Source organism: Rhipicephalus microplus, unplaced genomic scaffold (genome assembly GCF_043290135.1).
Source record: "Rhipicephalus microplus isolate Deutch F79 unplaced genomic scaffold, USDA_Rmic scaffold_13, whole genome shotgun sequence".
Classification (NCBI taxonomy): domain Eukaryota; kingdom Metazoa; phylum Arthropoda; class Arachnida; order Ixodida; family Ixodidae; genus Rhipicephalus; species Rhipicephalus microplus.
Genome location: NW_027464586.1, coordinates 33,481,777 through 33,506,959, shown reverse-complemented (window position 1 = coordinate 33,506,959; position 25,183 = coordinate 33,481,777). Strand labels below are relative to the sequence as shown.

Here is a 25,183-nt window from a genome sequence, read left to right as displayed (position 1 = left end):
CATTTTTTTCTCCCTTTGCATTATCACTAAGTCATCTGCAACAAAGAAGTAAAGTCACATTAAAATGTGTTTGAAACTACCAGGCCAAAGCATCTTGTTGGAGCGATATCTACAATCAAATGGAATCATCAATAGTCCAACAGTCCCAGCATTATGACAGTTCACCAACACCAAGCCACTGCTAAAACAGCTTGATTGCAGCTTATTTACACATGCAATTCATCCTTGCTGACAAGCACCTTCATTGTCTTATCAATATTTCCTGCTGTTGCGACTCCGGGTCCCGCGGGTCTCAGTTTGGTAGCGGGCCCCCGTCCTAGGACCCATGATCGAACAAGTCAGATGAGGCGCTCGTAAAAACGACAACTTATTTACATGGTTGGTAACTGAGAATTCGAAAAGAGGTTATCAAGTGATCAGAACTGTACAGGGAGACTGTTGAGCTGTAGAACTGTGGAACTTCAAATACACGAAAGTCTTCGGCTTATATAGCGCCTCGTTGCCAACCCTGGGCACATTGTCCGCGGCTTCCGCCAATAGGGCACTCCATGGTCTAGGTGCTCCACCCACGAAGGAGAGGAAAGACGTCAAACAATGCATGCGGAGAGGACACAGTTCACTTGATCCCCAATTATGGTCATCAAAGCACTGCACCGACGTTTTCGCACACGTCACCAAGTTTCACGCACGTCCCATGATTTTGGTTTCCAAGATTCTTCTGGCAGCTGGGTGAGGTTCGAAAAACCGGCTGCCAGTACACGTGTCAAACTTGCCTGACTGTTTGGGCAGGACAATGTAGTGGTGGGCCAGCATTTCGTCAAAATATGCCACCCCATTCAGCCCATCTTATGGAGAAAGGGAGGGGGGGGGGAGGAGGAGTAGTCAACTAATCCCTCGTCGCCGAGGCGGGCTCCGGCAAGGGCTGCAGCAGATAGTGCATTATCCTTTTCTTCACCCCCACATTCCATTCCTGGTTGTTTGCTAGAAGCTGTGGCTTAGCCGCACATATCCCGGGGCTCCGCTTGTCCTCGCAAGACGCAGCCACAACCAATTTGGCTTTAGCTTGCAGCCTGAACTGCAAATACCATGCTGGTTCCGAGATTTCCAGATCCTCGGTGACCTGGAAAATGGCCCAGCTGCCTCCTTGTCTGCCTCGAAAGCCTTGCTCGCAGCAAACACAATGGCCTTTCTTGAGTCGAGCTCACAATGGCCTCTCTTGGCTCGTGCGTTTTCTTTGCGCGAACCAGTCCCGAACCGATCGTTCAGGTTTTGCCGAGAGGACATCAACCCGTCTTGACGGCACACCCTTGCTTGGAATGAGTCGAAATATTTTCGCCCCTTTCACAAAGGCCGAAAAACCTTAATAATGACAACGGTCGTAACACTGCTTGTTCGTCAAATATCGCCATATTTAGTGCCATTCTGTTCCTACACTTCACAAATTAAAATATTCTTTCAAACACAGATTATGTCACTGTAAAACAACAGCACCAAGTAGCTCAACTCTCTTAATTAGTTCAGTTAGCTTCTATTCATTATAACTACAGTGACCGCAAGAAACATACAGATAGCTGAAATTTTATGAACAATGTAATGCAAATTTTATGAACAATGCTTGAAACTTCAACTCAGGTTAACTCAACATGCCAGGGTTCACCGTCAAGCGCCAGCTCCCAGAACATCAGTATTACAATGAAGCCGGCATCGCAGTCCCACCAAAATCTTCGGAACTTCTCGCATCCGATCTTCGCGGACCCAACGCTGCCAGCCATCACACGTATGCCATCACCTGTTAGTACTTCATGAACTGATTTATATTGTGAGCATTATTCATATGCGTCATCTTATCATATGTACATACTCATCACAGTCTGACCTGTCTTGTGGGGCAGAGGCTCGGCAAGTAAAAGAAGTGTCTTGCAGCCAGAACGCTGCCTCACAAGTGGTGGAGAGTGCTTTCCAGTCCCCTGGTCTTCTCCCTGCAGCGTTTTTCTGTTATCTGCGACTACAAACCATCCGTGGAGCTCCGGTCATGTCACCGTCTGTGCAGTCAGCCCATGGTCATGTCGCAAGACAAGCATGAAAACATGGCTTCATCCACCCTGCCTGCACCTCTGAGCATGCCTTCTTGGACTGTCACCACCCCTCAAAAAGAACCCCCGATGTTCGTCGACCTTCGCGGTGAAGACGTTGAAGACTGGTTGGATGAGTACGACCGCGTGAGCGCGCTTAACAACTGGCATGATTCTGTGAAACTGTCCCGTGTACCGTTCTATCTGACGGGGGTCACTAAGACTTGGTTTTTCAACCATCAGCTAGATTTCCCAGACTGGCCTACCTTTAAGCAGCAGCTTTGTCAGATATTTGCCAACCCTTCTGTCCATGCAGCAACGGAGAGGAAACGCGCATTCGTGATTGACGGTGCCGACGAAGCAGCTCGGCCGCCTGATGGAACCACGTTCACAATTATAGATTTGGACACAGTGAACAGCGCTTTGTTGGCATTTGCAAAGTATAAGGCATGCAACGGAGAACTGCAGATTTTCCGCGACGACGGGAAATTCGGACTTGCCGTGAAGTTGCGTTTTGTGTGTTCGACCTGTAGGGAGACTGCGTCGTTGTGGAACTCGCCGCGCGTATGTAGAGATGAACATATGAAACCTTTTGCTGTGAACGTTTTGGCCGCGCATGCCATGCAGTCAACGGGGAACAGACAGACCACACTGAATGATGTGTTCTCGTTGATGGGCATCAGCCGTCGGGGTCTTTACACAAAAACGTGGCAACACTACGTGAAGATGAAGTTGGCACCCGCGGCCGATCGTGCTGCATGCAATTTGACGAGCGAGTACGCGCAACCGGTTCGCGAACTTTACGCCGAACTTAATATAGGCCACGTGGGAAACATCGCGGTGTCGTTTGATGGGTCATGGATGACTCGCGGTCATTTGTCGCATATCGGTCTCGGCACCGTCATAGAATTGTTCAGCGGGCTGGTGCTCGACTTTGTTGTTTTGAGCAACTTTTGTGCTGGATGCGAGTCTGGCCCAAAGGAAGGTGACCCTTTTTATGCAGCGTGGAAGGAGCATCACCAGTGTCAGAAAAACTGTGACAAGAAGGCTGGGGAAATGAAGGTTGAGGCTGCCTTCATCCTCTTCAGGAGGTCACTTGAGCGGCACAACCTGCGCTACACAACGGTGCTTTGAGGCAGGGACAGCCACAGTTACCTTGCGCTACAAGAAGATAAGGTTTATGGGTATATCCCTGTGAAAAAAGAGAACTGCATTAATCATGTCTAAAAGCGTATGAGCACTGCTTTGCGCAACTTGATTGAAAAATACAAAGGCCCTGGCCTTGAGAGTCTTGGAAGAAAGGGCCGCTTGACAGGAGACCTGATCTCCAAGCTCACCAATTATTATGGGTGGGCTCTGAAGACACACAGTGGTAATGTTGATGATAGGCACACAGCAGTGATGGCCACTTATCATCACATCACGTCCAATGATGATGTGGCAAACCACACTCTGTGCCCACCTGGTCCAAATTCCTGGTGCAAACAAAATGTGGCAAAGGCCGAGGGGGAGCCCATTCCCAAACATCGTCGAAAGCTGCCTCTACATGTCTGCCAAGCCTTACTTCCCATTTATGAGCGCTTGTCAGACAGAAAGCTGTTGCAACGATGCCAGCGAGGGAAAACCCAAAATAACGAATGCCTTCATTCAACGATCTGGGCGCTGGCACCAAAAGAGTGACATGCTTCGCTATTCACGGTGGAGGCAGCTGTGGCAGAAGCAGTGCTCAAGTTTAATGCAGGCAATAAAAAGGCATCAGAGGACATTATGAAAGAGCTGAGCCCAAACCCCAGTTGGCAAAGCTGCAGCCGCATGGCTGAAAAAGATCGACAGCGCACGGCAGCATCAGTCAAGAACCGACAAGCAACGAAGAACATGCACCAGTCCCTGAAAAAGCGTTACAGAGGGACTCATAGTCAAAAGGACTACATGCCTGGTGCATACTGAGCATCTTCAAGTGCAGTCAAGTAAATGAATGAGTTCTATTTCTTTTTCTCAGTTTTCTGAAAACATGCTTTTTGGTGATTTGACTAGTTTGTCGGGTTGATATCTTACAATCTAGAACAGCTAGAGCAATAGTTTTTCATTAATGTAAAGCCCAATCTGTGCATTACAAAGTGCTGAGAGCTGAATTTCAATTTGCTGCCCATATAAATTTAGATGGTATTTATTTTCTTTGTATGTGATAGCCATGACATGACTCCTCAACTTTCATCATCTGTAGAATCACTAGTTTTTCTTTTATTTGAAATCTGCTTGCAGCATTGCACTTAATGCTAATTGCACCGTCTAGCTATGCAATAATATTTACTTTTTGACAAGCAGTTTATTTTCTATTGTCTCCGAAAACAATAGAGTGGCAGCATTGTGTATCTTCTAAATTAATTGACCTACAATGAAAATTTTTACATACTTTAAATCAGAAGGAGAAACTACATAAGCATGTATATTTTCATCATGTTTGGTCCACAAATACAGAAAGTACCTCCACACACCATGTCCCCCGTTAAGGAGATCTTGCCCATGGGCACGAAGCCTTGGATACTAAATTACTTGAATAGGCTGAAGGCTATTGCTAAGATATTAAGTAGTGATGTACGTGCACATACAATACATCAGGAAGTGACACAACATGTATGCAACCACCTTGTGGGAGTGGATATGAAGCAACTCTCATTCCACACTGAATTGTCACAGTTTATCAGGCCCATGAACCTTTCTTGTTTTTCTTCTCTTCTTGAACCACAGCTGCTGCACTCATTATGGCTGCCCAATTTCAGAACCTGAGAACGTTTCTTGCAATGCTCCAAGTCGTACATCAATGCCAGACAGCAGTATATTAAGAGGAACAAAACCAGATTTGTGCAAGCACTTCGAACATAACAGAACGTCATAAACTCGAATTTTCAATTATTGCATATTTCAGAGCACATTAGACTGCATGTAGCCCTTCTAGTAAAGAAGATGGTTTCACTGCAGTGAAAAGTGATATACGATGAATACACCTTTCTGGCAGTTCGGCAGCAGTGCATCTTAAGCACACAACTAACGCTATCTGCTTTTGCAGGTAAGAACTACACGTTCGATTTCCTACACTCTATACACTGCTACCGTACTGCATCAAACTGCATTTGTACCTTCTCTGTTTTTTACGCTAATGGAATATCGCTATGTCAAAAAAGGCTGTGGACGAACTGCGTGCTGAGATAATTGATAAATTGAAGGAGATAAAAGAGAGTCTAGTAGAATTGAAAGAGCTCAAACAGGAAATTAAAGACCTTGGAGCCTTAAGAGAAGTGATCCACACCGTTTTAACAGAAAACAAGGAACTTAAAGTGCAAAATGCTAAGTTGGCACGAAAACTTGAGGAGCTAGAAACGTACCAACGCTCCAATAATTTAGAAATCAAAGGTGTTCCTGTTGATGAAGAGCCGATAGCTATCATTAAAAAGATTGACAAACTAGTTACAGAAGAAGTACAAGAGTCTGACATTGATATGTGCCACAAAGTGCCAACAGCTAAGTGTAATGAACATAACATAATTGTTCGATTTGTGCGCCGCATCAAGAGGAAGGGTTTCCTTGCTAAAGCACGAAAGAAAAAAATTGATACCAGAATGCTTGGTTTTGATAAAAATCGTCCAGTGTTCATCAATGAGCACGTGACAAGGCAAGGCAAACAGTTACTGAGTGCTGCGAAAAAAAAAAGAGAAATGAGGTTGGTTGGAAATACGTGTGGACCACTGGAGGGAAAGTAATGGCCAGACGTAATGAAACATCCCCTGTTCTGCATATTTTTAGCATTGATGACATCAGCAAGATGGTTGCCTAATCTTATTCCCTCAAAGCATGTTTTTACTTTTTCAGTATAGTCATGGCTTCAATTGATAAATGCCTTTATCATGATTACATTTCCTTTAGAAATATATCTGCCGCGCTTGAAAAACATCTTTCAGTCCTTCATTTAAACGCCCAAAGTTTAAAAAATGAGCAAGATAACGTTGAAGAGTTGCTTCAACAGACCGAAACCAATCTCGATGTGCTTCTTTTTACTGAAACGTGGCTTTCTAATAAGGATTATGCCTTCCGGCTCGATAACTACAGATATCACGGACTAAACCGCACCTACGCTCGGGGTGGCAGCTTGGCTGTCTATGTACGAAATGATCTGAATTCGGAAGTAATTTTGGATTTCTCGCTGAATGATCAAAACATTAAATGCCTCACTATTGGTCTTGAAACAGTAACACTTTCAGTACTCTAGAAGCCACCTTGCGAAAACAAAAAGTATTTGTTTTCCTATATGGATAAACTTCTATCTTACCTCAGCGAAACAGGCAAAATGTTTGCCGCACTAGGTGATACGAACATAGATACGATGGCCGAAAATGCAACAACTAGAGAATATAAGCAGTTGATGTACTCTTACGCATGCTCGAAAATGATAACCCTGCCAACACGAGTGACCGCTTCTAGTGCCACCCTGTTGGATGTTTGTATCACCAATGTACATGCTCCTATTGTGACTGCTGGTGTCATATCCGTCAACATAAGTGATCATCTTCCAATTTTCTGTTTTCTGCCTTGCTCCAAGAAATTCAAGCGTAGCACCTTTTCCTATCATCTCATTGATGAAACGACGATAGCCCTATTTCGCTCACTTATTAGCGAAATAAGCTGGGAATCTGAACTGCTTGAAAGTGACCCAAATAAGGCATACATTCCATTTTTCGATAAAATGATTGCTGATTACGATAAAGCCTTTTTACAACAAGGTGTTACAAAACGACCTAAAAAAATTAAGAAACTATGGGTTAATGCTGCGCTTCTCATAAAAATTAAAAGAAAAAATCTAATGTACTACACATTCATTAAAACACGGAACATTAATCAATTAGCCAAATTTAAGACTTATCGTAACCAAGTAAATTCAGAGCTAAGAAAAGCGAAGGAAAAATATTACGAAAGGGTTTTCTCGCATATATATACGAATCCAAGAAAAATTTGGCAAGAAATTAAGAAGTTGTCTGGAGCGAATGCTACTTGTGAAAACGCATGAGTCTCTTCGGTAAATGGTGCTCTTACAGACGGTGAAGCTGCCAGTGCCCTAAATACTCACTTTGTTGAATGCTGTAACAGCAATTCCTTTGAAAATCCCGAGTATGTAAGACTCGCTGTAACGAAACAATCTGTGCCAAATTGTTTTGTATTATTTCCTACGACTGCAGGTGAAGTTGAAAAGGTAACCAGTAGTTTTAAATGCAATGCAGCTGCAAGATTTGACGGTATACTGGCATCTTCCATAAAATATGTATCGGATATCATATCTACAGTCCTAGCCCATATTATCAATAGAATGTTCGAATGCGGAATTTTTCCAGGCAAACTTAAAATAGCCCGTGTCTCTCCAATTCACAAAGGGGGTGCAGAAAATTCTGTAAACAATTTCCGACCTATTTTAATACTACTACTCTTCTCAAAACTTTTTGAGGCTGTTATTAATTCACCACTGGAAGGTTTTTTAAATAAGTATGCTATAGTTAGCACATCTCAGTATGGATTTCGGAAAAATAAATCATGTGAGGATGCACTCCTTAAAATAAAACATCAAATACTACAAAACATTAAAAATCGTTTATACACGGTCGGTTTATTCCTTAACCTCTGTAAAGCATTCGACAGTGTGAATCACGAAATACTGTTATCTAAACTTCATAGCTATGGGATATGCGGTACAATGTTAGATCTCATGCGAACCTACTTAACAGATCGTATTCAGTATGTTTCACCTAATCAGGTGACCTCTCCATATCTTAGAGTACAGACTGGCGTACCGCAGGGTTCCATACTTGGCCCGGTATTATTTAACATAAACATCAATAACCTCCGAAGCATTTCACCTACACCGAACATAGTCATGTATGCGGATGACACTAATCTTTTCTTTTCAAATTCATCCCTACAACAGATTGAAAAAGAAATTAATGATTATTCAGATTTATTATCTGACTGGCTGAAGTTAAACAAATTTCAATTAAATGTCAGCAAAACTAAGCATATAATATTTTAACCGATAATTAAACCAATGCCTGTCAAGATTACTGTTTTATTTAAAGGAGAGCAGATAGAACAGGTAACAACGCAAAAGTTTTTGGGGGTATATTTTCAAGAAAACCTCTCTTGGGACAATCATATCAATAAACTCAGCAGTGACCTCAGTAAAGTAGTAGGCTCCATGTATAAAATTAGTAGTCTTATACCACTAACACTAAAGAAGGCAATGTACTACGCCCTCTTTCAGTCAAAACTTAGCTATTGTGCATTAATATGGGGAACAACAACTGCAAAAAATTACAATAAATTAATAAAACTGCAAAAAAGGGCAATGCGAATTTTCGAAAACTATCACAGTAGACCGCGAGATTTACCCACACACAATCTTTTTGAGAAACACTTGTTAATCAGAGTAAATCAAATCTACTATTATAAATTACTTTTGAAAAAAGCGCAGGCTGCATGTTAGTAGCCTGCCCGTTTCTCCCCCTCGATATCAATTACGCCACCAAACGAGAATGCCACCACTTATGCGAACTAACTACGGGCGTCAGGACCTTGAGTATCAAGTACCCCGGCTATTGAACATTGTTGAACATCATATAGATTTTCATACACCCCGCTTTAAAAAAATTTATAAAGAATTTTTTGTTACATTCCACGATAACTTATCAATAAAATATATCTGTCTAGTTTTCTACGTGTACCGCATATACAGTTTGTGCTATAATTTGAAAGTTCACAATTTAATACGTATAGGTTCTTGGAGTGTCTGTATGATATGTTTGTTTTCATGAAGAGTTTTCATGTATGATGTCTACCTGTAATGCTTTATTTGCAGTGACAATTATGTACATGCACGTTTTTGATTTTTCTGGTTGCTCTATTGTTTGTATACTCGCATCGCATGCAAACATGTACACGCATGCCGAATGCGCTTGGGAGTAGGAGCCTCTGTCAGGCAATAAATACGGCCTTTAGCTCTTACTCCTCTTTCTGTATCAGAAATAAAATAAACTTCAAAAAATAAACTTCAAACTTCTAGAAAAAACCCGCACTACTGCAAAGACCCATTCCGATCTTTAAAGGGCTCGTAAGCCACCTCCGATATTTTTTTTAAGCATTTCAAGCAAACGGGTGCATCGTGTGCAGAATGCCGTCGCGATCGATGATTCTGCACGTGGCAGCACTATGAGCCGCCAGTGCGCCACAAATCCCAAGAAACAATCCCTCCTTTTTTCTGGGCCTTTCGGACCTCTGCGAACGCGCCGTGCCACATCTCTGACGCGCCGAGCCAAATATGCTGTGACTGGTTGAGCAAGAGCCTACGACTTCCGGTCAGTCTGCAAGCAGCTGTCCGCACTGCTTGTTGTTCATCATGTTGGCCACGTGCGTGTAACAAGTGCAGGGCACGGTGTGTCCCCGTATGGGTCCATCGCATTGGCAATACTTTGAAGGCGTGCACGTAATGCAGGTTCCATACCGACACGATTACTGCAGCCACGGTTCGTCAACAAGCACTCAACTGACAGAGTCGACGGCCGGAGTCGCGACAGACTGTGTTTCAAGCAGTACGTCAGCGATGACGTATGCCACGCGAGATTGGGAGGGGTATGAGATGGGCGCTCGGCGAGAAGCCAAAGCGGCGTTGGAGAGGATGCCAGCAGTGGGAAGCGCAAGAGAGAGCGAAAGGTGTAGTTGTCACGGTTTCGATAATAAAACGCGTGTAACTCGGCTATTACTGCACCCTTTCAAAAAATGCTCACGACTCCGTGTTCGTTGTACACTTGTGCATAATTTCTACACGACAACTGACTTTTGACCTCTGGGTGGTTAAGGGGCCCTTTAAATAACATTTCACCCTCACATCGACTCTTCCTTTTTTTAAGCTTAAAAGCTTAATATGCTGGCTTATTATGCTGTAAGCATAGTATATTTTAAAATGCAACCTATTTTACAGATTATGACGTGTAATTACCAGAAGTCAAAACCTGCTACTTCTACACCCTTTGAACGAAAAAGACGTAATGTCTCAATGCCACTTGGTTTCAATTAAAATTTTTAAAAAATTGAATAAGTTAGTTGGGTTATGATCAGTATCCTCATTATTTATACTCATTATTTTGCCTATATGCGCTACATACTGTTTGAATTTGATTCAAAATTATTTGAACCAAATCACTATTCACTTTGAAGTAGTTTTGAAAGTAATATGTACTATTTGTGGAAGCCTAATAAACAACACACAAGCTTTCAGTTACTTCTGACATTCAGTGCCTTCTTCACTGTGTTGATAAAGCTGCACATCAGCTGACAGATTCCACCGAGATCTGGTGTCATGTATTTGAGATATATGCTGTCCAGGTTCCTCAGAGAACCAATAGCTGCCATCATACTTGCAACAACACTGTGCATGTCTCCATGTCGTGTGCCAGTGATCTATCAATATTTTTCTTCCCGAATGGCAAATTAAGCATGTAGCTTACTCCAGCAGACTATGCATACCTGCCAGATTTGCATTGCAGCCATGATGGAGATGCTTTTACGAAAGCTAGTGTTCTTCAATGATGGAAGTCTGCATGGGCACACTAACCTAGCAAGCCGAAAAAAATCACATCTTACTATTTCGGTATCTTCCAGACAAATCAATTGTTTATTTATAGTTATGCCCTCATGAAGCAGTTTAGCTGGCTATGTGCTGTAACCCAGTACTTTCTCTTGATGAATAATGCATTAGTAAATGTCCATGCAAAAGTTCAGCTGAAGTGGCTAAAGCCTCTCGTAGCCACCGCTATCCGCCACAACATCGTTTCGGGCGTGCGATTTGTGCAAACTTCATGCAACTTAGAATGAGGAGCATTGTTGGGCATGCGTTGGATCACATAGATATTGTTATGGGTAACTTATTTAATAAATTAAATACGATGCACCGTGCTCGGCTAACAAGATGGCGACAGTTCACAAACAACCAGCCACCAACGTCGTCGTTCTCTTTCTTGCAGCCAAGCTGTGCTGGCTGTTGTGTATCATGACCCCGCGGCGGTAGAAGCACCGTCTCGATGCTTGAGCAACTTGGATGCGGTAGAAGGAGGGTGATAAGGCTTGAGTCGAGCTATGTGCATGATGTCACTCGAAGTTGACGATGATGACGTTGAATCAGCTGGGACGATCTCGTATGTAACATCAGTCACCTGGCGAACAACGCGGTATGGTCCAGTGTAGCGTGACAGCAGTTTTTCAGAAAGCCCTACACGCCGAGTGGGGGACCAGAAGAGGACAAGGGGACCCGGTGAAAAGTGCATGTTTCGATGATGGGAGTCGTACAGCTGTCTTTGGTGCTCCTGTGAGGCCTGCAGGCGGCTGCGGGCGAGTTGGCGTGCGTGGTCGGCTCGCGCGATGGCTTCGCCGGCATACTCAGTGACCGAGGGCAACAAGGTGTCAAATGGTAGGGCGGGTTCTCGGCCGTATAGAAGATAGAATGGTGAATAGCCGGCAGTGTCGTGACGTGACGTGACGTCACAAATGGCAAATGAACGTCCCAGTCCTGGTGGTCAGCCGCTACGTATTTAGAAAGCATGTCGGTTATGGTGCGGTTGAGGCGCTCCGTAAGACCGTTCGTTTGCGGATGGTACGAAGTGGCAAACTTGAGCTTGGCAGAGCAAGAGCTCAGGATTTCATCAACGACAGTTGATAGGAAGGTCCGGCCCCAGTCAGTGAGAAGTTGGCGTGGAGCTCCATGTACTAAAATAATATCATATACCAGAAAGTCCGCCACATCGGTTGCGCAACTCGTCGAAAGTGCTCGTGTGATAGCGTACCGTGTCGCATAGTCAGTGGCAACAACGATCCATTTGTTGCCTGAACTGGAGATCGGGAATGGGCCAAGCAGGTCGAGGCCAACTAAAAAAAAAAAAGGTTCAATGGGAATGTCGATAGGCTGAAGGAATCCATCTGGTAGGGAAGATGGCTTTTTGAGGCGCTGGCAGGGCTCACAAGCGGCGACGTAGCGTCGAACAAAGTGAGCAAGACCAGGCCGAAAGAAACGACGACGTACATGGGCGTATGTGCGAGTGACGCCCAAGTGGCCCGCCAAAGGAGCGTCATGAAGTTGGTTGAGGACAGTCGCATGAAGATCTGCTGGTATTATGGGGAGCAAGTCATGGCCATATAGATTGAGGTTACGGCGATACAGGATGCCGTCTTTTACCAGGAACATTTGTAGAGATGCGTCGCGAGGCATTGACTCAAGCTTGTCAATGATGGTTTGCAGGGAAGCATCCCGGCGTTGTTCGTGGCCAAGGTTGAGTAGCTGCGTCACAGACAGAAGGTCTTGAAAGGTGTCAGTATGGACAGCCTCTTTCACAGGGTAGCATGATAAACAATCCGCATGTTGATGTGACCGCCCTGTTTTGTACGATACGGTGAACGTGTATTCTTGTAATCGTAGGGACCAACAAGCGAGGATCCTTGAGTGAGGCCAGCCAGCAGAGCGCGTGGTGGTCGGTGACTACTCGGAATGGACGCCCGTGTAAGTATGGACGAAACTTGGCGACTGCCCGCACAAGAGCGAGAGACACTCGTGCTCCGTGATTGAATAGTTGCGCTCGGCTGTAGATAGCAGTCGGCTTGCATATGCTATAACACGGTCATGTCCACGTTGGTGTTGCAATAGCATTGCCCCGATGCCATGCTCACTAGCGTCAGTGCGAACCTTGGTTGTAGCTGATGGATTGAAATGGGCTAAAATCGGCGGTGTTGTAAGGAGCATTGTGAGCTGGGAAAAAGATGAGGCTTGATCAGCGCCCCAGAAAAACGGGGTGTCCTTCTTCAGGAAGTTTGTGAGTGGGCGCACAATGATGGCGAAGTCCTTAACAAACCGTCGAAAGTAGGAGCACAAGCCCACAAAACTGCGCACATCCTTTGTTGACTTCGGAACAGGAAAGGCCGTGGCGGCGCTAATTTTCTCGGGATCCGGGCAGACTCCTGCGGCATCGACGATGTGGCCAAGTACGGTTATTTGACGTCGAGCAAAGTGGCATTTCAACGAGTTCAGTTGAAGTCCGGCTCAACGAAAAACTTCAAGAATCGCCGACAAACGCTTGAGATGGGAGTCGAATGTGGGCGAGAAAACGATAACGTCGTCTAAATAACATAAGCAGGTTGACCATTTAAACCCTTGGAGCAATGAGTTCATCACTCTTTCGAATGTGGCCGGCGCATTACAGAGACCAAAGGGCATAACTTTGAAGTGATAAAGCTTGTCAGGAGTGACGAATGCGGTCTTCTCACGGTCCATCTCGTCTACAGCAATCTGCCAATAGCCAGATCGAAGGTTGATAGTGGAAAAATACGTAGCACCGTAAAGGCAGTCTAAGGCATCGTCGAATCTAGGCAACGGGTAAACATCTTTCTTCGTAATTTTGTTGAGATGCCTATAATCTACACAAAAGCACCATGTTCCATCCTTATTTCTGATCAGGACGACAGGAGAAGCCCAGGGGCTACAAGAGGGCTCGATTATGTCTTTTGCAAGCATCTTTTCGACTTCCTGTTGTATGACTGTGCGCTCGGACGCGGAAACACAGTATGCACGTCGGTGAATGGGACTTGCGTCACCAGTATTGATGCGATGAGTAACAACACTCGTTCGGCTTAAAGCCGTGCTGGCGAAGTCGAAAATGTCACTATAGGAGTCCAGGACGTGACGAAGGGCTTCCGCTTGATCAGGAGCGAGGTCTGATGATACCATGTGGTCAACGTCGACGCCCGATGAACATGATAGAGTTGGTTCATGGTCTGAGGTGCAGCAATCATCCACTCTGAAGGGTACAACCGTATGGTCTTGTAGAGCAGTAATTTCGGCCAGGGAGATACCTTGTGAAAGAATTTGGGCAGTGAGGGCAAAATTGACAATAGGAAGGCATGTGTGGTTTTCAACGATTCTCAAAATGGTGTGCGGAACAGCGACGCCATGCGTAAGCATCACGGCATGAATTGGGGCCACCATGAAATCACCGTCAGGTACAGGTGGTGTAGAGAAGAGGTCGATATGTGTGACACAGTTAGGCGGAAGGCGTGCGTAATCAATGCAGCAAAGGCGACTTAGGGGTGGGTTGGTCAGATCTGAAAGTAGAGGCATTTCAAGGTCAAGACAGCCGGCTGAACAATCTATAAGGGCCGAGTGAGCGGTTATAAAATCCATGCCTAGAATTACTTCATGAGGGCAATTTTCTATAACGGTGAAAAGAACAGCAGTGCTTCTATCGGCGATAGTCACACAGGCAGAGCACATGCCAATAATCACGGCAATTCCCCCGTCGGCGACTCGAACGACTCAGTTCAAGGCAGGTGTGATAACTTTCTTTAGGCGGCGACGAAGAGCAGCACTCATTATTGACACATGCGCGCCGATATCGATCAACGCGCGCACAGGTACATTGTCTAAAGTTAACGTTCAACAGATTCCGGGTGGTCGGTAATGTTACACGAGGATTTCTTGCAGAGGTCATCGTCAACGCAGCTTCACCTCCAGAAGCTGCACTGCCTAGTTTTCCGGTCGGGGACGCTGCGAATAGGTCGGAGAGGCAGGACGGCGTTGTGGGGGCGAACGAGATTGACGGTGAGCAGGGGATGGTGAGCGGGCGTAGCGAGGTCTCGTCAGAGGTGCGGCAGAATCAGAGGATGTGGTCCGCATAGGGGAATCAAAATCAAATGTCGATGACGACTGGTGGACAGAAGTGGCCTGGGTAGGAGGCCCATAGTGTGCCGGCGGAGCCCAGTAATTGCGGCAGTGGCGAGCAATATGACCGACATGTCGGCAGTTGAAGCATATGGGCTTGTCATCCAGTGTACGCCATTCGGACAAATTGTGCTGTTGAGAGTAGTTAGAACCAAATCGAGAAGCGGAGTGACGACGATAAAAAGGCTCGGCAGAGTAGAATGGTTGAATGGGGTGTAGGCCGACGTTCGATAATTCTTGACGAACGACGGCTTGTATCAGTGAGATAGTGGTCGGCGAAGGATCAGGCGTTGGAAATGGAGTAGCTACTGGTTGGGCTGCCTCGACCTCGCGACGAATGATGCGGGTGAGGTTGTCACATCGGGGAACTGGGCAAACGGCGTCATCACAAGAGGAAGTAGCAGCTGTGTTCGGCAGGCACGTGATGCCGTGGGTGACGTGGCGGGCTTTAGCCTGTTCTAGACGGCGGCATTCTGTGAGGATTGTGTCGGTGCTCGTGACATTATTAAAAACCAGCAGGTTGAAGGCATCGTCAGCAATCCCTTTGAGGACATGATTAACTTTTTCTTCTTCTGACATGCGCTGGTCGACCTTGCTACAAAGCGCCAAGACGTCAAGAATGTATGAGACGTAAGATTCAGTAGACGTCTGGGCCCGAGTGGCGAGAGTCTTCTTGGCAGTGAGCTGACGACCAGATGAATCGCCGAAAAAGATTACGGATCTTCTATTTGAAAAGATGCCAGCTTGTGATTTCGGCTTCGTTGGTTTCGAACCATGTCCGTGGTGTGCCGTTGAGGTAGAACACAACATTGGCGAGCATGAGCGTGGGATCCCAGCGGTGGGTAGCACTGACTCGCTCGTACCGGTGCAGCCAGGAGTCAACGTTGCTGGTACGGTCAGCGGAGAAAGTTCCAGGATCCCGCAGGGGTGGCAGGGTGACGTAGGTTGTCGACTTGGATCGAGAGACCGGTGGGCATGAGGCACTGGCAGTTGAAGTAGCCAAAGAGTCCCCGGTGTTGCGACCGCTGCGCGTCTCCATCGAAGTACGGGAGTCATCCACCTCCACCAATAATGTTACGGGTAACTTATTTAATAAATTAAATACGATGCACCGTGCTCGGCGAACAAGATGGCGACAGTTCATAAAGAACCAGCCACCAACGTCGTCTTTCTCTTTCTTGCAGCCAGGCTGTGCCAACTGTTGTGTATCAATATTTATAACTGGACAGCACCGAACGAATTCTGGATGTGTGGTTATCCCAACAAACACACTGTGGGACTTGGGACGATGCATGAAAAATCAGGACAGTCCTGCAATATCATGGCCAGTTGGTAACCCTAGGTGCACCTATGCTTAGCTACAGTTACTGCCATGTATGGCAACCACAAACACACATGTTTTCTGAGCACTCATCATGCGCGGTGAGCCATCTTGCCGACAATTGATGCTATCTTGGTTCTAGAACATGATTCACAGCACCTGCCTTGAGGAACATTTTCCACAGCAGAGGACCCACATGTTCAGAGGCGCTTAGCGGGATGTGCTCGAGCACGCTTCGCCACTTGATGCTACTGTATTGTGGCAAAGTTGATTCAGACACTGTTGAACAGCGCATTCTACACTGCAAAAGCTTCCCCCATTTGTCCAACACTTGCTTTGCATGTCCTACAGTGTACCAAACGGCCGCCATATGGCGCGCAGCAGCAAGACGCGGAAATAAGTTGCTTGCCTTTATATGTGTACTACTTACGACTTCCTCACTGAAATATAAGATGGCATGTCAAACAGTAAATCCCAACGGCCAAAGAGAAATGCAGCGGCACTATTTGTTAGATTAGTGACATAACAAGAAACTCTCACGTTTTTTAAATCAGTAAGGAGAACGCCTCAGGATAGGTGTTCGGAGAACCACTGACCTTTGCCTTCATTGCGTTTATTACGAGATGAACACAGTATATGAGTGTTTGTATACAACACACACCATCACAAAGTATTAATGTGCAGTTGCATTCAAGTAATACTCTTTATGCACTATAGCAACTCCTTAGGTGACAGTGACACTGAAGCACCGCTAGCACACTTATCGCCTGCTTCAATGCTTTCCTTGGTCCCAACAAATAGGTTTACACATTTCTTGTGGCTTCTGGCAACAACAGAGCAGGCACAAAAGCCAGAAATACATAGAGAATCCCGACATTGACAATCACAGGGTGGAGAAGACCACCTTTACATTGGCCTGTTTAGCGATCTTTTTCGCTAAACCATTCACATTTGGAAGTAGATGATCCCCCAAAAGGTACTGTTAGCAGCCAAGAGCCCCACGACAACCCAGCTGCCGCAGCCCCATTGGCTGTGGCAGCTGCATGCCACCAGTTGTCTTAATACATATAGAGGCAGCCTTTCCCAAAGAAGCACTTTCTACTCACGGGCCATTTGGTGCTTCTTGCGCGTTTGGAGAGAGCGGGCCCGCTGCTTGTCCACTCGACGCGGGCAGCAGCGCTCGCACAGGTACGTCTCGGGAATGTGACTGCGGTCCAGGCCCATGCAGTCCACATGCTGCCACACCAGGCACTGGTCACAGCAGATCATGTACTCATCATCCTGATTGAAGCCGCAGATGCAGCGCGTCACACTCTCTTCACTGGGGGCACTGCACTCTTCTTTCCGGTCGCAGGCCACCACTCCGTTGACAAGAGGAGGAGGACTGCCAACCTCGACCAGAAGGCCCGGCGATGTGCCGTTGAACCGTGTCTGAGTGGACGACGGTGGCACTGGCGGCGACGGTGGCAAAGGTTGTGGTGGTGGTGGTGGTAGCGGTGGAGGGGGTGGGCTTTGAGGGGGTGTCGCTGGCGGTGGAGCACCATAGTTATGATCCTGCAGAGTGTAAGGCAGATCCTTTATGGGACGCCTGTGACCAAAATGCAATAAACCATGTATACATGCAGAGTTTCCTCTCCCGTGCACTTCATAGATTGCAAATGAAGTTACTTGAGCTGCAAAGCTCGTGAAACATGGGTTTCGGCCAAAAAAAGAGGCTTATGCAACTGTTCCACTGCAGCGCCCGAGGGCACTACGGTTCCAAGTGAAAATGTTGGAAAAATCAGAAGTAGCAAAAATAGCTTTTAATTCAACAAGTAACATATACAGGAGCAAGTGGTGCACTTTTTAAAATGCACAGTACACAGTAATCTGTAATTTGCACAGTAATCTGTAAGCGCGGCAAAGTGTTCGCTCCTGCAGCTCAATAAATTGCTGGTTTTCTAGAAGACCGTGCGAGTGCCAACTTGATCAACGCCGTCGATCTGCACGGAGGTTCTGGATGCTTCCAGTGATAGCAGACAAGAGCAGAAAGGAGCTGTTTTCAGGGTTGGCACTGTACTTTAAATGCAGTAGCCAAGCAGCAGAGGCAGATCATTTCACAGATGCTCTTGAGATCACCCTTGCGGGTGGGCACCTTGAATTGTGATTACACGAAGGTTTTCCCACAGTCGTATAACTTAGTCCCATTGCAATTGCAAGCAACTAATAAATAAAATACAGATTTCTGAGAGTACATTGTGTAAAATTATACAATGGTCATCAAAGTGCATGTTTATAATTTAACGAAAGCTAGAAACAACTAGTCATGAAAATTAAAAGAAAGCAGTTACATTGTGCCAAAAAGTGTTGTGAACGGTGACAACATTGTCAGGAAGACCATTCCATGTGGCAAGGCAGATAAGGTGAATGCATTAGTGTGTCTTAAAATACATTTGAAGGAATGGTTATTATGCAAACAGAAGACATTCCTATCAGCTCAGAAAAAAGGAAGGGTGGTTACGTGTTTACCAGACACTACTTTGTAAAATAAGCGTATTAAGGGGAGATGTTGATGAAAGAGTCTTTCTCTTAATGATTCACCTTAGACAGGGTTCATGCTTATTCACATGACGAAAAGGCAAGGTTTACTTTCAAGGTGTGAATTTTCAAGGACCACATTGCCTGTTACAAATCCCACTGACACATGCTTAGGAGAGCATGGAGGCTCTAAATACCTAGAATTCATCGAAAAAGAATAACACCGCTGAAGCAAACATGGAAAACATGGCTCTGATTAACATTTTTTTTCTAGACAACTTTCAGTCATAGTTTCTTACAAGTTGCATAAATAATCACTTTCATTTAACACAAAATGCAAACTTTTATTCAGATACACAACACTAAGAAACAGTTATTATGCCACTCCTCCTGAATTTTCGTATCATCCTGCTAATTGGTACTGGCGGTCTTCCTAAGGCTGATGATGCACATCAGGTCACTAGTAGTTGCCTCTGCTGCATACAAGTCTGGTATGGCTGTTAGTTTGTTTGCAGTGACTTCTTTTTTGTTTCTTTTGTAAGCATTTCAGCCTCCTCCTCAAACAACATTTCTTTTTCTTATCCTGCTGTTCCTGCCTTAGACCCAAATGTCGCAGGTTCAATCTCGGCTGCACCTGTCGCATTTCGACAGAGGCGAAATGGTAGAGGCCTGTGTAATGCACGATATCAGTGCATGTTGGGGAACACCAAATAGTCAAATGTTCGGAAGCCTTCCATTGCGGTGCCTCTTATAATCATCTCTTAGTTTAGGGATGTAAAAGCACAAATATTATTATGATTAAAATGCACAATGCTGGTTCTTCACAGAAGCTACTGCTGTTCTCAATTCTATTATTATGAGACATTTACAGCATCACAAATAACGAACTGTTAATTGTGTGGCAATGTTTATTAAAAAGTAAAAAAAAGGAAATTCAAGGATTTATGGAAACTCCAGCATTTTCAAGGCCTTGAAAACAAAATTCTCATTAAAGAATCTTCAAGGGCTTCGAGGACACACATGAACCTTCATAGAGCAATGAAATTTGAGCTGTTTATAGAACTTTGTATGCTGATTTCAAATATACAATTGTTTTTGTAGCAGGTTGCATACTTTAGGTTCTGTAACATGGCAATTTGAAAACCTCAAGTCATTTGCCTGCCCTCTTTGTATCACTCAATGATGATGTGTGGCGCTTTATGGTGCAAGGGCCAATTGATGGCCAAAGAGCGCCATTTCAATGAGTATAGAGATGCGGACAATGACATGTTGCGTGGCTGTATAGGGGCCTTAAACTTCTTCGCGATAATGCGGGTAAAAATATAAGTATTAAAGACATGACACTGACAAGATATGCATATTAAAAAGGGTGACAAACGTTTTGATAATAGAAACGCGTAAAAATACTTGGCACTAGCACAATTGCCTCATCAGCGCCCTTGTGTCCAAGGGCTGTGAGGCAAGTGCTTTCTTGTATAGCCACCGCAGCAAAAACCTCTCTGCAGAGGTCGTGCTACGGGATGCCCGGGTATATAATATCAAAACTATGAATTTCTTTTAAAAACGCTAACAATGATTTATGACTAAAAAGCGGTTCCCTACCGACGAACATTGCAGGGTGTAAAGGTATATGTTGTCGGTAGGGTAATGGAAAGTGTTGTTTTCTTAGAGTGTCCAATTGTTTGCACTGAATTAAAATGTGGAGAACTGTTAGTGCTTCACCACATCTGTCACACAATGGCGGATCACCACCGGACAAAAGATATGTGTGTGTCGTGTATGTGTGTCCTATCCTGAGCCTTGTTAGTGTTACCTCTGTTAGACGTGATTTGGATACTGGTGGCCAATGGCCAAGGTGTGGCTTGATAACGTGTAGATTGTTTTGTGTGTGTCTATCCCACTTGCTCTGCCAGTAGTCCCTGAGCTTTCGTTTGAGAGACAGCTTAAAATCAAGGGGCGAGATCGATATGGGTGTGCTGGAACTGATTTCGTGGACGGATGCAGCAAGCTGATCCGCCATCACGTTGCCTTGGATCTCACGGTGCCCTGGCACCCAGCACACTACAACATGTTGTTCGAGTGTGTAGAGTGTGCATAAAATAGAGTAGAGTGAGATGAGGACAGTGTTATTTTGTTTTTTAAGATTGTGCAGAGCCGTAACCACACTGAGGGAGTCCGTATAAATTACTGCTTTTTGTATTTGTGATTGCTTGATGTGTTTAGCCACCACAAGTATCGCGTAAGCTTCCGCTGTGAAGATACTTGTGCTTGGATGTAGAGGGCCATCATCCAAAAAGGATGGGCCGACAGCAGCGTAGGACACAGAGGAGTTAGACTTGGAGGCATCTGTAAAGAACTCAGGACGTGTGTATTTGTGTTGAAGTTCCAGGAAGTAGTTTCGGATATGGGCAATAGGTGCATGTTTTGTAACTTCTAGGAAAGACACATTGCAGTCTATAATCTGCCACTGCCACGGTGGCGGGTATACTGCAGGACCCATTAAAGTGTGTTCAAGTGACACTCCAGTTTCCTCAGTTACGCCCTTCAGGCAAACTGAGAAGCGCTGCCTCTTCGAAGGCCTGTTTTGAAACAGAATAGCGCTCGACAAATCATTAATAGTGGAGTAGAAAGGGTGCTTCTTGTCTTTCACCTTAAGAAAATATACAAAGGACACGTAACTTCTTTGTAGATGAAGCGACCATTCATTTGACTCAACGTAAAGGCTTTCTACAGGACTGGTGCGAAAAGCACCCGTAGAAAGGCGGATGCCGAAATGGTGCACGGGATCCAGCATCTTCAAAGCACTTTGAGTCGCAGACTGATAAACAACGGCCCCATAATCTAAGAGTGTGCCAATGAGGCTCCTATACAAATTCAAGAGATTGCCTGTCGCTACCCCACATAGTATGTGACAACACTTTCAGAACACTCATGGCTTTTATACATTTTGTTTTTAGATACTTAATTTGCGGTACGAAAGTAAACTTGTTGTCCAAAATTAGGCCTAAGAATTTATGCTCGGCATTAACAGACAGACGTTGACCATTCAATTGATTGTCGGGTTCTGAGTGCATACCTCTCTTTCAGGAGAACAAGACACATGTGCTTTTTTGTGGGTTCAGTCGAAATCCACTTTCTTCTGCCCATTTAGAGACCTTGTTCAAAGCTAGCTGAACCTGCCGTTCACACATTGCCAGGTTGCATGACTTAAAGCCAAGCTGGACGTCATCGACATATGTACAGTAGAACATATTGCGGGGGATGGAAAGGTGCAAGGAATTCATTTTGATAATAAAAAGTGTACAACTAAGTACACTGCCTTACGGTACTCCCATTGTTTGAACAAATAATTGGGAGAGAACACTTCCCACACGCACACGGAATGTTCGGTTGGACAAGTAACTCTCGATTATGGAAAGCATTCTACCGCGCACACCCAGGTGAGACAAGTCTCTTAATATGCCAAAATGCCGTGTTGTGCCATAAGCCTTTTCAATATCGAGCAACACAGAAAGAAAGTATTGTTCGTGGACGAAAGCGTCTCGGATCTGTGCCTCGATACGCACCAGATGGTCGGTGGTAGATCTATTCTCTCGAAACCCACAATGGTATTGGTCAAGCAGATTGTGTGTTTCAAGGAAATATAAAAGTTGACGGTTTATCATTTTTTCAAAAAGTTTACAAAGGCAGCTGGTTAGTGCAATTGGCCTATAACTTGAAACAGAGGAAGGGTCCTTGCCCTGTTTCAAAATAGGGATAACAATGGCTTCTTTCCAGGAAGTAGGTATGGTGCCAGAAAGCCAGATAGCTTGTATAGGGAGAGTAAAGTTTTTCGCGTTTCAAGCGGCAGGTTTTTCAACATTTCATACATGACATGGTCGTGGCCTGGGGCAGAATTACTGCAAGAATTTAGTGATATTTGCAGCTCAGCTAAGTTGAAAGGTTGGTTGTATGCCTCGTATTTTGTACACTTGTATTCCAGTTTCTGCTTTTCGATTTTTGCTTTATATCTTTGAAAAGCTTCAGTATAGTGTGACGAGCTAGAGACCTGCGCGAAGTGTGCACCGAGGAAGTTCGCCTGATCTTCCAGGCTGTCACCCTGTGTGTTTACGAGTGGGAGTGAATGCACTTGTCTTCCTGCTACTCTACCAACCATGTTCTAGACTTTAGCCTCTTGAGTATATGAATTAATCCCCGATAAAAACTTGTGCCAGCTTTCTCTTCTGGCCTGCCGACGCGTTCTCCTGGCCTGAGACTTCATGTTCTTAAAAGTGGCAAGATCCGAAGCACCGAAGCACCCTCCATGCTTTGTTCCGAAGCACCCTCCATGCTTTGTTTTGCTGCCTGCGTGCATTTTGGCACTCTGAGTTCCACCATGGCACAGGTCGTTTTCCATGATGTCCATTCGTTTGTGGTATGCTTTTTGTTGCTGCATCAATCAGAGACACTGTAAAGTAGTCGACAATGTTATAAAACTGTTCCCAGTTGGCTTTGCCTAATAGCCATTTTGGAACCTGGGGCGGGCATTCAGTTGGTGTAGGTGTGTTCAAAACTACGGGAAAATGGTCACTTCCGTAGGAATTAGTGATGACTTTCCAGTGAAGTAGAGGCACAAGCGATGGAGATACTATGCTTAGGTCTATTGAGGAATAGGTATTGTTAGCGAGGTTATAATAGGTTGGTTCTTTTGGATTCAGGAGACACGCGCTTGAAGAGAGAAGAAACTTTTCAATCAGTCGACCTCGGGCGTCACAACGAGAGTCGCCCCATAGCCTGTTATGTGCATTAAAGTCCCCTAGAAAAAGATAGGGTTCGGGAAGTTCATCTATCAAGGACTGAAATTCATGTTTGTGTAGTTGAAAATGTAGAGGTATGTATATAGATCAAATGGTGACGAGTTTGCTTAGAAGCACCACTCGAACAGCCACTGCTTCGAGAGACATTTGGAGTTTCAAGTGTTTACATGCTAAACTTTGCTTAACTATAACAGCTACACCTCCAGATGATGCCACGGCATCATCACAGTCCTTTCGGAAAATAATTTAACTGCGTAGAAAGTTGGTGTGTTTAGATTTTAAGTGTGTTTCCTGTACACACAGCACTTTTGGTGAGCGAATGTGTAGAAGTTCTTGGACATCGTCGAGGTTTGTGAGAAGGCCTCTGACATTCCATAGTACAATCTGTGTTTCCATATTTGATGGAGTGTACGGAAATGAAGTGGCTGTTCAAGTGGGAAGTTGTAACTTAAGTAGCAGGGCCGTCGTCGGGCCCTGTTATTGGTTTCTTGGTTCTTTTAGCGCGCTCTAGGGAGCCACGCCGCATTTCCGGCACCTGAGGTACCGTGTTTGTGTCCATTGCCTCACGTGAAGCACTGGACGCCCGCGTACGCGAGCTGCTGTTGGGTATTTGCGACCTCGCCTGGTGAGACGTGGTCGGTCGACCCGACGACCCTGGAGTCGCCCGAGTCTCTGGCTTGGTAGGTGGAGCAGGCTTGGCTGCTTTTACCATGGGGGCGGCCACCACACCCGATGGCTCACTTTGCGTGGGCCTAGGTAGTGACGGAGGGTGATGCGACGCCGCCCCCTGACGCGCCGCATCAGCGTAAGTTGTGCCGTGAAAAGCCGAACACCTTCGGCGTGCTTCCTTGAAGGAGATATTTTCGCGAATCTTCAGTGTAATAATGTCTTTTTCTTTTTTCCACTGTGGACAAGAACGTGAATATGACGCGTGGTCTCCGTCACAGTTTACACAATGTAGGGTTTCATTACATTTGTCAGAGATGTAACCTTGGGCACCGCATTTGGCACAAGCAGGTCGACCACGACAGCTCTGAGAGCCATGGCCGAACCTTTGACACTGGTAACATCGGCGGGGGTTTGTTATGTAGGGTCTGATCGGTGTCTTTGTACAGCCAGTTTCTATTGTTTGTGGTAGTTCACTGGTGGCAAAGGTCAGTACTAAGTGTTTCGTGGGGCTTTCCTGATTGTTCCTTCGGATGACGATTTGCTTCACATTGGTCACATTCTGTTCTTTCCAGCCCTCGAGGAGTTCAGCCTCCGTCAGGTCAAGGAGGTCTGTGTCAGAAACAACTCCACGTGCAGAGTTCATGGATCGATGGGGTGTTACGCTGATGGGAATGTCGCCGAATGTTGCAAGGTTCTTTAGTTTGTCAAATTGTGTTTTGTCACGGAGTTCTAAAAGAAGGTCACCGCTAGCCATTTTTGTAACTTTGTAGCCATCACGTAATGTGGCTGTCAGGGACTGCGATACTATGAACGGGGACACTGTTCTGGCTGTTTTGTTGGGCTTCTCACTGTGTACAACATGATAACGAGGGAACACTTCTTTGGGTCGGCTGAAAAAGGAAAATTCTTCGGTGCGTACGAGCTTTGAAGCGGCACAATCATTGAGGAGTGGAAAGCTTCTCTGCATGATAGAGGAATGTAATTCAGTAACGATGGCGGCCACCCACCACGGAGC

General features: G+C 45.4%; 1 protein-coding gene across 7 annotated transcripts in view; it reads right to left on the bottom strand.

Moving 5' to 3' along the window:
• Window positions 1–25,183, bottom strand: part of LOC119163012 (uncharacterized) — a 434,320-nt gene that overhangs the window by 331,160 nt on the left and 77,977 nt on the right. For all 7 annotated transcript variants that reach the window (XM_075882725.1, XM_075882727.1, XM_037414895.2 and 4 more), the window contains exon 4: window positions 17,293–17,740. In XM_075882725.1, coding sequence (XP_075738840.1) covers window positions 17,293–17,740 — 448 coding nt within the window. The remainder of the gene's footprint in view (window positions 1–17,292; window positions 17,741–25,183) is intronic.